Here is a 15,351-nt window from a genome sequence, read left to right as displayed (position 1 = left end):
ACTTCTGGATGGCTTTGAGGAAATTCTGCTCCACTATCCGCTCTCTCAGGAGGGGGAAGAAGTGCATAACCAACACCGTGTATAATGGGGATAGGGCACTGCTGACCTCGACTCAGGACATTGGAAGTCGGTGGGAAGAATACTTCAAAGACCTCTTCAATCCCACCGGCACACTCCCATGAGGAAGCAGCATCTGGGTTTGCTGAGGCGGGGTCTCCTATCGCTGGGGTTGATGTCACCAAGGAGGTTAAAAGGTCTTTGATGGCAAGACCCCGGGGGTGGATGAGATTCACCCAGAGTTCCTAAAGGCTCTGGATGTTGTCTGGCTGTCCAGGTGTAACCCTCCATCACACTGTAATCCTAATGAGAATAAATACCATCCAAAACGGATTTATGAAAGGAAGTTGACATCTGTGAATGATGTTAATGCTATATAAAAGTGAACAGTAAACCTGTGTGTGTGTCTGTGTTATTTACATTGTATGCAATAGGATGAACGGTAACGGTTATACATGAACCAATAGACGTAGACTGTATATCATGAATACCTGTATGTGAAACAGAACCCTTTTTTCAAGTATTTCCAAACAACAAACGCATGAAAAACATGACCAAACTGTGGGGGCATAGGAGCTCTCTATTCACCGGTCGAGTTTAAGGTAAAAACCGAGGTTTAAGTTATCTGCCTGTGAATGGACAGACTTAATCTGCATTGGTTGTGTGTATCTTAATGGATAGATACAGAAGTAGTTTACATTTTACATGGGTTTAATTGGATGGACAGGTATCTAAAGCGACAGACAAATATACTCGCACTGATTGACTGTTGACCCTGTGTGTCAGGTCACTGGCTGTGGCACACAGGCGTATGTTTAAATAACCGGGGGGAGTACTACCCCACAATTAAAGACCAATAATGAGCAGTCCTCACCATGAGCAGGAGCAGATGTTTTTTCTTAACGTGTTCTTGAGAAACTAACCACCGCAAGCACATATATACACTAACAGAGAAGATGGCTACCACCCGGTTGTGCTTACTGGCTGCTCTGGTAGACCTCCACAGAACTGTTGAGTCCTTCCAGCTGGCCCATGAGAAGCTGCAGATTCGAGTTGACATAGCTCAGCTCCAGTAAGACCATCTCCTTCACCTTGTTGTTGGAGGTAGCCCTGTGGACACGGACACACACACACACACACACACACACACACAAATACACACACACACACACACACACACACAGTCAGCCTTTTTATTATATGATGTAATACCTCCAGACCACATTCCTCCGTCATGCTACTTTCATGTCTGCTGTCAACTGAACTCTATTTCCATGGAACGCTTCAATAATATACTTTGGAAGGTAACAAAGTGCAAGTAAAGAAGTACAAGAAACACCCACGATACATGGATCGTGAACGTGTCCTTTGGAAAATTGCAAAAAATCTGGGCGTTATTGACCCCTCCGTTAAAATGTTTAATATTGAATGATTTTTGCTGAATGCCACACACATAAAAATGTCAACTTCTGTTTATGAAACATGCTGTAACCACACCTTTATACACTCCCTGCTGAGCAGCTACAAGGCTCGAAATATGTGTTCTTCCATCACAGTCAACAAACCTTTCACAACCAAGTACGATCCTGCAGAGGCCCGAAGGACTAAGGTGAAATTAACAAAGCGCAAATCAGTGAGAGTTACAATGTATGTTTAGTTTGCAGTAAACTCCAATTGAAAAGACAAATACATTTAATTTTACAACTACTGACCTCTACCACTGAAATACAGTGGTATATATTTATAAATTCTTCCTATAAGTTAAAAAAAACATTTCTTTTGATCATAATTTGATACGCTGTCACCGCCATGTATAGCGTCTGCAAAGAATTCTGGGAATAATGAAATACAAAGGCTTTTGTAATATTGTTATGTTGCTGCTCTCGGCGGCGATGACCTCGTCATTTGCGAATAACTTATCGACAGCCAAAAGTTAAAAATGCCACATTGCACCACTTTGGGATGCAATTTTCAATCAGGACGGAATGCAATAAAGAGGTAAGCATTCATAGCTTTCTCAAAAAGATCAAGTTTAGGAAATGGTGGGAGAATGTGGCCGGAAGAGCTGCCGAAAGATCTGTGGTTGTTTGAAGCCTTTGAACACCCCCAGCTCATGGGATAGCTCACTTGCATGTCTGGGAGGCAGAGTCAGGGTCTTAACGAAAGCTAAAAATTCAATGCAGTGCCGACTATCTTTCCCCGCAAGGAGCAAAGACGGCAGCGTGTGACACTTAAGGGTTAAGCAAAAAGACGGATAAGGAGGCGCTGACCCAGTACCTTCCACCAGACCACAACTCACCACCGAACAATGAGTTATCAGTAAGAAATAGTCAGCTAAGCATACAACTTGACTCACAGTAGGTGCTAAATAAATTTCTAACCTTAGGAAAAACAAAAGTACCAGGGACAATGGCAGAAATTAAATGGGGCTCTTGGGATTTTTTTTTCAGTTGTTATTTTTAAGTAGTAGCTACAGGAATACCACACTAAATGAGATTCATTCAGAAAAATGACCAACTGGACTTTCTTTTCACCTATCATTTTCATTCTCATTTCTGCCTCTCACTCCTCATTTTCATGATCACGCTCTGGCTTGAACTGAAACGGCTGAAGAGCGTTCACCGCTGCTAGGGGCTGCTACTGTGACTACTGCTAAAAACTCCAGGCATCGGGCACATTTCTATTTGATGTCAATACCCAGAATGCAGTGCCCATTTGAAATGACGCTTTATAAAAATATATAAATCTGGTACTGTTTATCGAATGTTGTATATTATGGTAATGTTACTGGAGTCAAAAGAGCTCATTTATACCAAATGGCATTGAAAAGTTCACTTCAATAAAACCCTTCCTTTGCACTCCCATGTGATCAAACGGGGAAAAAAAATTGCTCCTCAAAATTTGAAAAATCACTCATGAAGTAATGATGAGTGAAAGTGCTCAATAAAAAAAATTGAGCCATGAGAAATAGGTTGAAAAAAAATTCAAAAGGTAAGCTCCTTTTTCTTGGTGACAAAACAAAAGTATTAGTACCAAAATAATACACTTCTAAATGTAGTTATTTTTTCTTAAAAATTATACAAAATTGAAATTGCATTCACTTTAATTTTCATTTGTTAAATATATTTAAAAATACACACACTGTAACAATAAAAAAAGTAATGTGTTATCTTGTAACATTCAGAGTTAATTTTTAAATGCTATTTCAAATCCAAACAAATGTAAGACATCAGTTGTCCAGGAAAATGCTGACACCGATTTATATCAAATTAAGAGGTTTAGGGAATCGCAGTTTATAATACTCTAGTTATATATTCAGGGTTTAAAATATTAGTATAGGCAATTACAAATGTTTTTAGGGGGGGGGTCGGCCATTACTTGTGAATGCAAATGTACCAAAAATCAGCACTGTGTGTCTGCACAACCTTGATAAGGTTACGTTCACAGACATTGCCATGTTAGCCTCTGGATGCTTTGTGTGCATCAGGTTGATAGGATGCAATGTGTCGTCGCTATCTGGCTTTCTTTGTAATGGGAGGACAGCATGTTGCTTGACTGTCATCAATCAAAGCCTAAAGTGCCATCACCTCGCTCACCCTCTAATTAGAGAGGTCGGCATGTTTAAGAATAATGCCACCGAATCCGATCTGCTCATTGGGGTTTCAACAAAATCTTCCTCCTTGAAAATAAAGTGTCACTCCGTACACATCCAACAAGACTGACTCTGGGATACTGTTCCAGTCCTGTAAAATAAATTCTTCAATCCGCACATTTGATCAGATTATTAGATTACTTCCTAGCAATGCCAACAAACAAACTAATGAACTAGCGAACTCATTAACCTGTTAACTAAAAGATTAATTAACCAACCAATGAACTAACAATCTAGACTACGAACTTAATTTTCCAACCAGTGAACTTAGTTTGAATTCATACACTTGATTGAAATTCTACATTAATTAAACCAGAGCTGGGGGGGGATTCGAGTCAAATGACTTGACTGCAGTTGACGCGAGTTGCCAGTTTGACTTGTGACTCCTTTGCCAAATTCTTAACAAAAATGCAAACAACAAAGGCATGAAAAACGTGACCAAATAAAACTGTGGGGGCATAGGAGCTCTCTATTCACCGGTCGATCTACATTCCTACCCTCACTTTTGGTCACGAGCTGTGGGTTATGACCCAAAGAAACTGATCGGGAAGTACACAGCCGAAATTAGATTCCTCCCGGTGTGTCCATACTCTCCCTTGGAAATAGGGTGAGAAGCTCAGTTATTCAGGAGATGCTCAGAATACAGCTGTTGCTCCTCTGGGTTGAGAGGAGCTAGATGAGGTGGCTTGGGCATCCATTTAGGATGCCTCCATGATGCTTCTCTGGTGAGGTGTTCCGGGCACGCCCCACCGGGAGGAGGCCCCAGGGATGACCCAAGATATGCTGGAGAGACTACGTCTTTCGGACTTGAAAGCACCACGATATGTATACAATAGCAATAGTAAAGGTTTATATTAAATTGTATTATTATTAATAATAATTTAAATATTAATAAGGTAAATAGTAAACCACTTATCTTAACAGCTACCCTAAGACTTATACCATGTTTGAGACCATCTGTAGTCAACAAATACATTTAATCGTGCCGGTAAAAGACATTTAATGTGTAGTAAGGGAATTTACAAAATGTCAATCTTAACCATATCAGATAACACTATGTACAATACTTGCTCGCCATCACAAACCATGATAATGATGTATTTTCTTTACACAAGATAAAGACAAACTGGTCAGACCAGATGATCTCACTTGCTGCTGATAGACACAGGAGAACACACACACGCACAAGACAATAACAATAATAATAACAACAATAAAGGCTGAAGTGAAGATTTGTTATTTTCTTTTGAAAAGGCTTCACATCACAGCGCATGCACTCCGTGGAAGGGGTAAAGGTAAAAAAAAAAAAAAAAAAAAAAAAAAAAAGGTGAGCACAACTCAGCAGGGCAGACTATGTGAAGCACTGCAGGAATGCCATATACCAGACAGGAAGGCTGCAACACACCCACGCTACAAATGCACAGACTCTTTTATTAAAAGTCCTTCTATTTTGAAGTTTTGTGTTCTGCTTTTATTGTGCCAAGTCATTCCAGTTGTTTGTATTTAAAACAGCACAGAAGAAGAGGAGGCGACTTCTCCATTGTGTTCAAACCTCGTGTGTGAAGCAGGATAAAGAAGCTGTCACGTAGAGTTATCAGGACAGTCATGTCACTTAAAGTTTGACAAATATTTGAGGGGAAAAATGCAGGACATTCTTTATGCACAGTCGTTATTTTTAAGATATTATCCACAATTTATTTTGTCATTTCACTACAAGAGGAGATAACAATGCTAATAAGCCATTCAGCTCCTCTAACATCTTGCTGTATTTGTCAAAATATTTTTGCATATATTCAGTCCATGCCCTATTAATTAACCGCATTGGCCGGGTTGGTGGCGCACTGCAAATGACAGCTCTGATCTTTTGTTGCAATGCAGAATTTGAGCTTTTTTGTGTGTGCGTGGGGGGTGGGCGATTGGCGGTGTGCAAAAAGTACATACTATTGCGTTAAGCAACAATGCATTTGATCCATATAAAAAAAAAATTTTTACAAATTCAAAGCAACTAGTCTTGCTTTGCTCAACTCTCAAAACTTTGAAAACCCTTGAAACACTAACTCAGGTTTGAGATTTGATGTCAAATTGTGTTAAAATTTTATACTTGGCTTGAAACAAACTCTTAATTGAAACCTAACACAAATGTGAAACATTTATCTGAAACCTTCATCTGGCTTCTAAATCTAATTAAAAACCCTGATCCTCTTCTGAAACCCTAATTTGAAGGCTTAAATTTATCATGAAACTCAAATTTAATAGCAAAGGTGGAGACTAAAAACCTAACACAGGCTTGGAACCCTAATTTAGACCAGTACAAAATGGATAAAATTTTATATATCGCAATGTTCATGCTGGATCTCAAAATAATAATAAAAAAAACCAATCGGTCTACAGGTTCAGTGAAACTTAGAAGCATTTCTTTTTAAATCAAAATGTCATAACTAATACAAAAGGATGTGCAATATGCAGTTTTACTTATTAGAGGTTGCATTCAGTCATCAAAATTAACACAAAGTAAACAGTTTAAGGTGGAAATCAAACATATTCCTGCAACTGTGCTCGGACCTGTCATTATAATTACTATACTGCAGAGTCCGAAATATCAGTTATCACGTTGCCAAATGAGGTCTTTTGTGTTTGATTCCTCAATTTCTATCATTACAAAATGCGATGGATGTTTTGAACCTTTTATTTCTCCTTACTCAAAGAAAAGAGCTTAAATTATGTAGGAAGTAGAGATAAACGATAAACGACGCCATCACTGTTTGGTCAAAACTCAGCTGGAGGGAGCGCATGGAAGCTAGACGACGATAAAAATGAAACATGCCAGGCCATGCAAATGGTTGAAAACAGTGAAAAGCCCCACATGCTTTTGTTTTATGTATAAAGTGCAGTCCCGTAGAAGAGACATATTGTTACCTTTGTCACTTTGTAGACAACTGGTAGCCTTTTAAAAAAATAAATAAAGAATGGTAGCAAGGAGAATTGCGAGGAAGCAGACAAGGCAGTAAAGTTGAATAAAAATCCTGAAATGTTATCCAAAATCTACAAAACTACAATTGGACGGCCATTGATTCGTACCTCGCACAGCGAGAAGGATCGGGTTAAATTAAAGGTTAAATTAAACATTAAATATTAAATCAAGTGTGGTGTTTTGTATGGTACTATATTGTGTACAGTACAAAGCAGAAGGATATATAATCCCTTCAGGATGCAGAGGCTCAAAGAGAGAGCGCCAGCTGATCAGCCACAAGATCAACAGTAATTTTAAAACCTAACATTTGTTTAAAACCCTAACTTAGTGCCACAAGCCTAACCAGATACACTAATTTACGATATTAAGTTTGTCTTCAAACCCTAATTTGAAGCCCCAACTCTAGTTTGACACCCTAACACAGGTATGAAATATTATTTAGAACCACTGCCTTCAAAAATTAACTAAAGTCTGGAACTGTTGTTCAGGCTTGAAACACTGATTTGAAACTCTGGGCCAATTTGAAACTCTATGCCAGATTTAAAATCCTAATTTGGAATCCTAAACCAGGGTCGTCGACACCCTAATTTTAAGACTAAAGCCAGGCTTGATACCCTAATGCTTTAAATACCTGTCATACAGGTTGGTATGTGTTTAGTGGAATATTGTCACTGCCATGTTCCTGTTCATGTATAGTCTCTTCTTTGTTTTCCAAGTAAGTTATCATTGAGGATTGTTGCCAGACGGAATGCTGCACTGACTCACCTTTGTCCTTTTAGAATTCGTGATGAATGATGAAAGAAGACAGAATCCAACACAAACATGAGTGACAGCATACCGATGTGTTTAATGGAGGGTATGCAAACCGCTCTGATGCTTTCTAGCCAAATGCATGTTAACCATTGCTTGTGGTTTGTCGTCTTAGCCCCGGTACACACATCACAACAATCAGCCTTTTTTGTGCTGATTTTGCCCCTTCGTCAGACTCCAGACAATCTTATGCGATTCTCCTATAAAATTTTCCTTAGATCTGATCTCTATCAAGAGTGGATTTGTGACAATTTTAGGCTCTGAAATAGGTCAAGTCCAACAATCTTAAATAATGAACGTTTTGAATACGTTTATAGCCAAAACTTTGTCGTCGTCATCGAGTCATGATGGAAAAGAATGTAGCCAATCAAAGAAACAACGAAGACTGATGAACATAGAGGAAATAAAAATAAACTCAGCAACTATTTTTGTATGACTTCACATAGCAAAATGTAATTTCCAAATCAAGTAGTTTTTGACGAGCTTGCCATTTTACAAGGCACTCACCTCCGGCAACCTTCAGAAACTCTAAGGAAACAATTGCGTGTATCTGTATGTGATTCTCATCCTTCACTTTTCTGTGATCATGTAAGACCTGGAGATCAGCAGTGCTATAGAATCTTTGTGTGTGTGGTCTGTTATGTTAAGATTCTCAGAATATAATCACACACAGGGACCAACACTGTTAAATGCGCAATTTTCAATCTTTATGTGTGGCGTCTGTAGCAGATTAAAAATAAATCTTTGTGTGTATACCAGGCCTTACTTAAGAAGGTTCTCTGCTCCCGCTCGCATTCTCATTTGCTTGATGATCTGCTGATTCAGACTGGCTCGCTTGTTCTGCAGCTTGCTTCGTCCTGTCTGGGCAAATGGGTTACAACCCTGGTGGACAAAAAAAACATATAATATAATTGACTTGATGTCTTTGATCGTAGTTTCATCTTCCCTTGTGTTGGGAAATGATAAAAGTGAGCCAAAACAAACTCAAATTGAAACACTTGATCACAACCCTAACCCTGTCTTGAAAACCTAAAGGCCGGTTGACACAACAGTTGGCACTTGACTCATCTAAAACCTCAAATTTTTCATTTATTATGTCTGCAGAAAGAGTGTCAGCACATTTTGACGTGATGCCAAGTGTTGATCAATGCAATGGGCATCTTGCACTCTATCACATCAGATACAATTCCGAAGCGGTGACGTCAAAAAGCCCATGTGGTTTCTCTGTGTACCGAAATCTCTGCTTCCCTTGAAATACAGGATACATAAAAGCAGTCTTGCTAAAATTGTAGCTCTTGAACAAACCTAAACTCTGTGAAGTTCTGATGGAGCAATTACAATGGGATGAACAGATATCCTTTTTTTCTGCTCCTCCTCCTTCTCAAAATGAGCAACACCAGGCCCTTCTTTTGTGAAATAGACAGCGACATCTTGCTGAGATGCTGTCTTCTACTTTGGATAGAACGTCAAAACTTCCAAATATGGAATGGTCACACCACCATTGCCTTCAACATTGCGCTTTGAAATGGAGGCCTTTGAAAAGGCGTTAATCCTAGTTAGAAACTCTGATAAAACCCTAACCCTGTCCTAAAACTCCAATCCCAGTTTGAACTGCAAATCCTGGGCTAGCACCCAAAATTAAATCAAAATCTGTTTTGAGACCCTAATCTTTGCTTGAAACACTAAACCCAATGTTCAAACCCTAAATTGAAATTAACCAGAGCTTCAAACCATTATTTGAAACCCCAACCCTCTCTTGAAATGTTACCAAGAACGTTTAACCCTTGCTTGAAACCATAACATGACTAGTTTGAAACAAAGTAGGGTTTTAAAACAAACGTTTCTTTGAACCGTAACTGTGTTTTACCACTTCAAACCTTAATGTTGAATCATTATGTTTTACTGAAACTCCATCCTTAATTGAAGCCAAACTTGAATCCAAATTTAAAACAGTCTTTGGTTGAGGGCCTGAACCCATCTTGAAACGTTAACTTAAAACCAGAATGCGTCTTCAAATCTTTAAAACCACAACCTTTACTTAAAATCCTAACCCAGACTTCAAAACCTATTCCTATCTTGAAAATCAAATTTGAAACCCAAAGTTTAGGTCTTAGCCCCAATTTGAAACATTAACTCGAAACCCTAACCTTTTATCAAACCCTAATTTGAAACCCTCAGAAGCTAAAAATCACAACAATCTTAGTTTGAAAAGTTTAAAATCTTAACCCAGGTACAGTACCTTCACTGACCCCCTAATTTGAAGCCATAATCCTGGCCTGAAGTCATACCTAGAACTCCTGAAACTCTAACCGTAGTTTGAAACCTCAACCCTGCCGGTAAACATCCATCCATCCATTTTCTTTGCCGCTTGATCCTTACCGTGAAACAGATAGGTGTTAAATTGTAATCCATAACTATTCTCCAATAATAGCTGTTTCTAATATTTTAGTGATCTTATTGACCTTCATGAGAAAACAAGAAAAACACAGATGGTGCACATAAAAGACTAAGTGTGTCTGTCATGATGTATTTTAAGGGTTTCCTGCGAACCACCTATGACATCCTTCCTGCATTTCAAGGGTGGAAGTCCCATGGTTGCCACCCATTTCTCAGCAAACACACAGTAAAACACTCAGCGGTATTAATCATTCAAGCCAATGTAACTTGTCCTAGTGACATCACTGCCTGATCGAGACTGTGAAAGAATAAGGAGCGGTCAATAAAGATAATACTGTTCCGTTTCTCTATGTTCTGTAGCTATCAGATTGGAACCACATTCCAAGGTGATGATCCTGGCAGGAAGCAGCAAGTAATACAAAATTTAACTGAATAAGTCCAAACTCTGTGTTTTTCATTCCTTTTGCCTTTTACCTTTGAAAATGAAGTGGGAATGCTGAGACGTAAAGAAGAAAGAAATTAACTGAGGCAAGAACCGTGGACAATACTTAGAATTTCCAACAACACATAATTCTTTGAAATACCATGCCAAAGACGCTATGACCCCTAAATGCCTGTGAGCTGCGTAGGAACGACATTGTGATCAAATGGGGTACATTCCTGCTTTGATGTCACTAATATCACAGTAAATAATAATTGGTCAATGTAAAAATTTCTGCAATGAGGCAGTAAAAAGTATTAATGAAAACACATTTGTCTCCCTGAGAACCAGTTGGCCACTGTCCACGTTTACTGCATGGACATTTGTTGAAGACAGATGGAAAAGCATGATTTTTCACAAGTGATTTGATGTGTAATGTACATATAATATGATCTATGAGTGAGCTGAATGGTAATTAGAGTTTTGTTTTCATTCAAAATTGTTATCACTAGCACACTAATGCTAATACCAAATGTTAATCTTTTAGCCAAGGCTGATTTTGTTGTCTCATATTCTGCACAGACTTTACGCTCAGAACTAGTATATGCACTATAAGGATAGAGGCGTTATAAATGAGAATAAAATACATATTGGTAATTTTTTCATGATTTTTTTGGGGGGGGAGAGGGAAGCAGTGATTCCATGAGTACTCTTTTTTTTTAAGTTTATATTTTTCACTAAAACCTGTCAATTACATAAGTATCTAAAACCACACAGTCTTTAATAAAGTGTCTTCTACAGTAAATATTGTAAGTCAAACAGGGATGAGAATGACCAATTTGGAAAAACAGTGAAAATGTCTGTCGATGGGGGGGAGGGGGGTTGAGCACCTATCGGAAAACAGAGTGCACAGCACTTTGCCGGGAATGTCCACTTTTTGTATCTGTTCAGTTAGACATACTGTTTTCGGTCCTATCTGCACGGTTACACTTTTTTCAAGCCATGCCCGTCTGAAACAGTTTTTGATTCCAGCATCCTTGTCAATTGCCCTCGCTCGATCTTCATCCTTTTTTTCTAACACTTTCGCCATCGTAAAAATCATGAACACACCGTCGCTCAGTTCGCCCTATCACTAGGCTAACTAACAAGTTACACTGCGATTTCTGAGAACCGAGAACACATGTACATGGCAATGGTGAAACTCGATTTACCACTAACACGATTGGATCGTTATACTGTATAACTCTTTTGTCCAATCAAGTAATCTGCCGCAAACAAGTTTTAATGTTTATCTCGCAAAATGCAAATATTTATACCGAGCAAGTTAGAACGGCATATGATAGTAGTGCTGGTGCTAGCACTGAGCTGAACTTGCAGCTCGGAGCCCACCACCGAGAGGCGGGTGCACGGTACCCTATTCAGCTTCCACTGTCCAACAATTTTACACTGTATTTCTCCAGACAATTCAACCCAACGGTCACCAAACATGACTAAAAAAGGAAAAGTCTTAGGTCATCCTCACCTTCAATGCTTTCCCTTAGCAGCTAACTATCATGAAAGCATTCTGATTATTTTGAGTGGTCAAAACTCACAGGTCAGTGGGAGGACACCCATGGGGCCACAACAGGAGCATGACCCATCCCTGCTGGCACACTCACAAAAAGCAGCGTTTCTTTCAAACAATTAAGGCGCAAAACAACGAGTCCAGCCTGTAGTCATAAGCAGTGACTCATTCAGAGCCTCATACTAGACTCATTATGAAAAGATAGATTGACCCACTAGTGTCCCCTGCACAAGTCGGTTGTTCTGTCTTTTCATTCACATTTAGGGTCTAGGAACCCCATACTAGCGTTAATTTTTCCAAGGACTTCCTCATAATTCTAACGCTAAAAAAAACATAACTATTGTGTGGATATAATGTCTAAGCACGCCTCATCAAATGCCAAGATTTTGTGACGTAAAAAAATTCACAGAGATAAATAATTTCAAAATTTTCCACAGTTAGTCTCACACTAAGTCACTAAGAAAAAAAAAATCTTTAGTTAAAATGAACAAATGAGACTTCGTGGCTCTACTCATAATTGACAAATTACATTCAAACCTAATTAAAGTGCCTCTTATTAACTACAAGTAAAGTTCAGATCTTCCAGTAGGATTTTACTGACCTGTTTTGGGTTATATCTTACCAGCATGAGCCATCGTTAGCAGAGTTCTCATTATTCAGACGTATCATACAAGAAAAGTCCAAATGCTAATTTCCAAGACATTAAATATACCATGGAACACAGAGAAAAACTGGCATCATCAAGTGGAGAAAATATGGCAAAACAATGGAATTACCAAGAACTGGACACTTTCCAAATCTGATGAGAAGAAAAATGGTCAGAGAGGTTGCCAAGAGGCTGACACAAACATTGAAGGAGCTGCAAGAATTTCTGGAAAGTAATGGCTGTTTAGTACTGTACATATGACAACAATCTCCTTTCATCTTCATATGTCTGGGCTATGTATGATGAAGAGTGGCAAGAGGGAAGGCTTATAAAATAAAAACCTTCAAATCTCCCAAACACATGAGTAAAATGTAAAAATAAAATGTGTTATGGTTGGATGAAACCAAGGTTAAACTTTCTGACTATAATTACAAAAGGTATTTTTGATGCAAACACAACACTGACCACCATCACTATCAGAACATCATCCCGTGCATGGTGCTGGCAGCATCATGTGTTGGGCTATGTTTCTTTAGCTGGAACTGGGGCCTTAAGTCAAGATGGAGGGAACCATGAATGAAATACAAATAGCAATTATTGAAAACAGTTCAAATGCTCCAGTTCCGTCCACGTGTTCCGTGTGATTCATGACATGGGGCACCACGTTTTTCTACCAAGTTTAATATAAAGTTTTTTTTCTTCTCTGTCATTTACTAAGCAACTGCACAGTCGCAAGTAAGCCATGGTGAGTCCAAGGATACATCCGCATCACGTCCTCCAGCAATGCAACAGCCAATCATACTGCACAGGGTGCGTCACCCGAGATTTTCCATTACATTACAGAGAACAGATATTTTTCTGGTAGAAGGATGAAGTTTATGATGGTACTTCCGAGTCTCATTCTGCAACGCAAGATATCTGGTTCCTCGGCTAAGCTACTCCGTTGCGCATGCCATCTGACTCATAGCCGAAGACACGCCTTCTCCTGCCAAGGCTCATGCAACAAATTTGATATCGCGATAATGTTCATACTTCACTGAGGTTTTTTGTTTAACAGAAACTTTGCTTCACTCAAAAATACCGATGCTAGCATGTATGCATTGAAAGAAATTGGAGGTATACTGTAAACACCAATTGTGAGAATTCCGACACCATTTACCTTTCATCAATAAATTCATACATTTGAGAAAGAAAGTTGCAATGTTATGAGAATAGAGGACTACCTCCACCCCCCTAAAAAAAGCTTAATTTTATTGGGGTAAAAAGCCAAAGTTAACAAGGGAAGGAAATATTTTAAGTGAATTTTTAAAAAAATATATCAGAATTTTTGCCATATTATTCTGTAAATGTCACCCCCCCCCCCCCCACAACAGAACTTTAGCATTGGAAAAACTTCATTTTCTATTCTCCAAAAAAGGACTTGGTTCTTCAGGACTCTAGAATGTAACTACATTGGGGATAATGGCAACCTCATTTTTCTATGATGCATGTAAAAAAAAAAATAAAAGGGCCCACTGGTACACATGTGCAGTGTACGGTGGGGGGGGGGGGTCCTTGACATAGTGATGAGTAGATCTCAAAACAACTCTTAGATCATTTGAAGTAAGTGCAAGGTACAACCCCCCTCCCCCACCCCAGTTCTCCCACTCGCACTGGGCACTGCTGAGCAGAGAGGGACAGCAATTAAGCAGCACTCGAACAGTGCATGCATGCATGCGTGCACCAATCACTGAACTAGATAGAGGGAGGAGGAGTGACAATTATACACAATTACACAGTGCACACAAAGAATGGAGAGGGGAAGACTAAGACTAGAAGGATCAACACCCAAACGTTTGTAAGGAACGTTAAGTAGCTAAAATGCTTAACAGGAGAGAAGTAAACTATGGATACAATTAAATTTCATTGACAATTCAAAGTTGCACTATTAAGTCTGCAAAAAAAAACATCTTCTATAGCGCTGGTTCGACAAGTCCATCCATTAGCCAAATTCTCTTCCCTAATATGTCGCTACCCAGCAGCTGGGAAAGCTTAGCTAGCAGTGACTAGACAGCGGGTTGAAGCATTTCATGAATGAAGTGAAATAATTAAACCACTAATACCATTCATACAGGTCCAAATGAGCACGCTTGCTTCAACTTTTTGGAAAGTTTTTGAAACAGGTGATTTTGATTTGCTGGCGTGCTAATGTGGGGAGCATTCACAATGCCACATGCGGTTTCAAATACCCATTGGTGAGGTGGTGAATGGGCAACGTGAACACTGGTTAAGTTAAGCCCTGATTCATCCATAAGTCTTAACCAACGCTCCGGAACAGAGTTGTATAAGCACCAACACTTTTCAATAAGTGACTAATCTTATGGAGTTATGTTTAAAAAAAAAAAAAAAAAGAAAGAAAGAAAATGATGAACAGCTATTTTCCCCCCCCTTGTTGTTTTTTGTTTTGTTTTGAGTGAACCTGTAAAACTGGTGGGGAATGCGATGCACCCACGCAGTAACGTGCACCTATTTTTTTATCCTAAAAAAAATTTTTAAAATTGCACGCTAAGGTAGTTGGCAAATGGCAAAAAGTTAGTATGTTTAGCTGTTTCTATAATAATATACCGTTTGTTCGTATAGAAATATTGTAAAAACTGACTTTATTCATGTAGGGATGTCACATTTATGATCCATCACAATCAAATTTGAGTTTTTAGTTGGCTCCACGCTACGGTAAGATGAATAATTTGGTTTAATATGTCCCAATATAGGCGGCACGGTGTCGCAGCTGTGTAACGTTGGCCTCACAGTTCTGAGGACCGGGGTTCAAATCCCAGCTCGGCCTGTATGAAGT

At 39.0% G+C, this 15,351-nt stretch overlaps 1 protein-coding gene across 2 annotated transcripts in view; it reads right to left on the bottom strand.

The window, feature by feature from the left end:
• rhpn2 (rhophilin, Rho GTPase binding protein 2) overlaps positions 1-15,351 on the bottom strand; it is a 58,832-nt gene that overhangs the window by 33,029 nt on the left and 10,452 nt on the right. For both annotated transcript variants that reach the window (XM_061814848.1, XM_061814847.1), the window contains exons 2-3: positions 8,257-8,372; positions 1,039-1,167 (exon numbers count right to left, since the gene is read on the bottom strand). In XM_061814848.1, coding sequence (XP_061670832.1) covers positions 1,039-1,167; positions 8,257-8,372 — 245 coding nt within the window. The remainder of the gene's footprint in view (positions 1-1,038; positions 1,168-8,256; positions 8,373-15,351) is intronic.

The sequence above is a fragment of the Syngnathoides biaculeatus genome, chromosome 3 (genome assembly GCF_019802595.1).
Source record: "Syngnathoides biaculeatus isolate LvHL_M chromosome 3, ASM1980259v1, whole genome shotgun sequence".
Classification (NCBI taxonomy): domain Eukaryota; kingdom Metazoa; phylum Chordata; class Actinopteri; order Syngnathiformes; family Syngnathidae; genus Syngnathoides; species Syngnathoides biaculeatus.
This window is presented reverse-complemented; position numbering and strand designations above follow the sequence as displayed.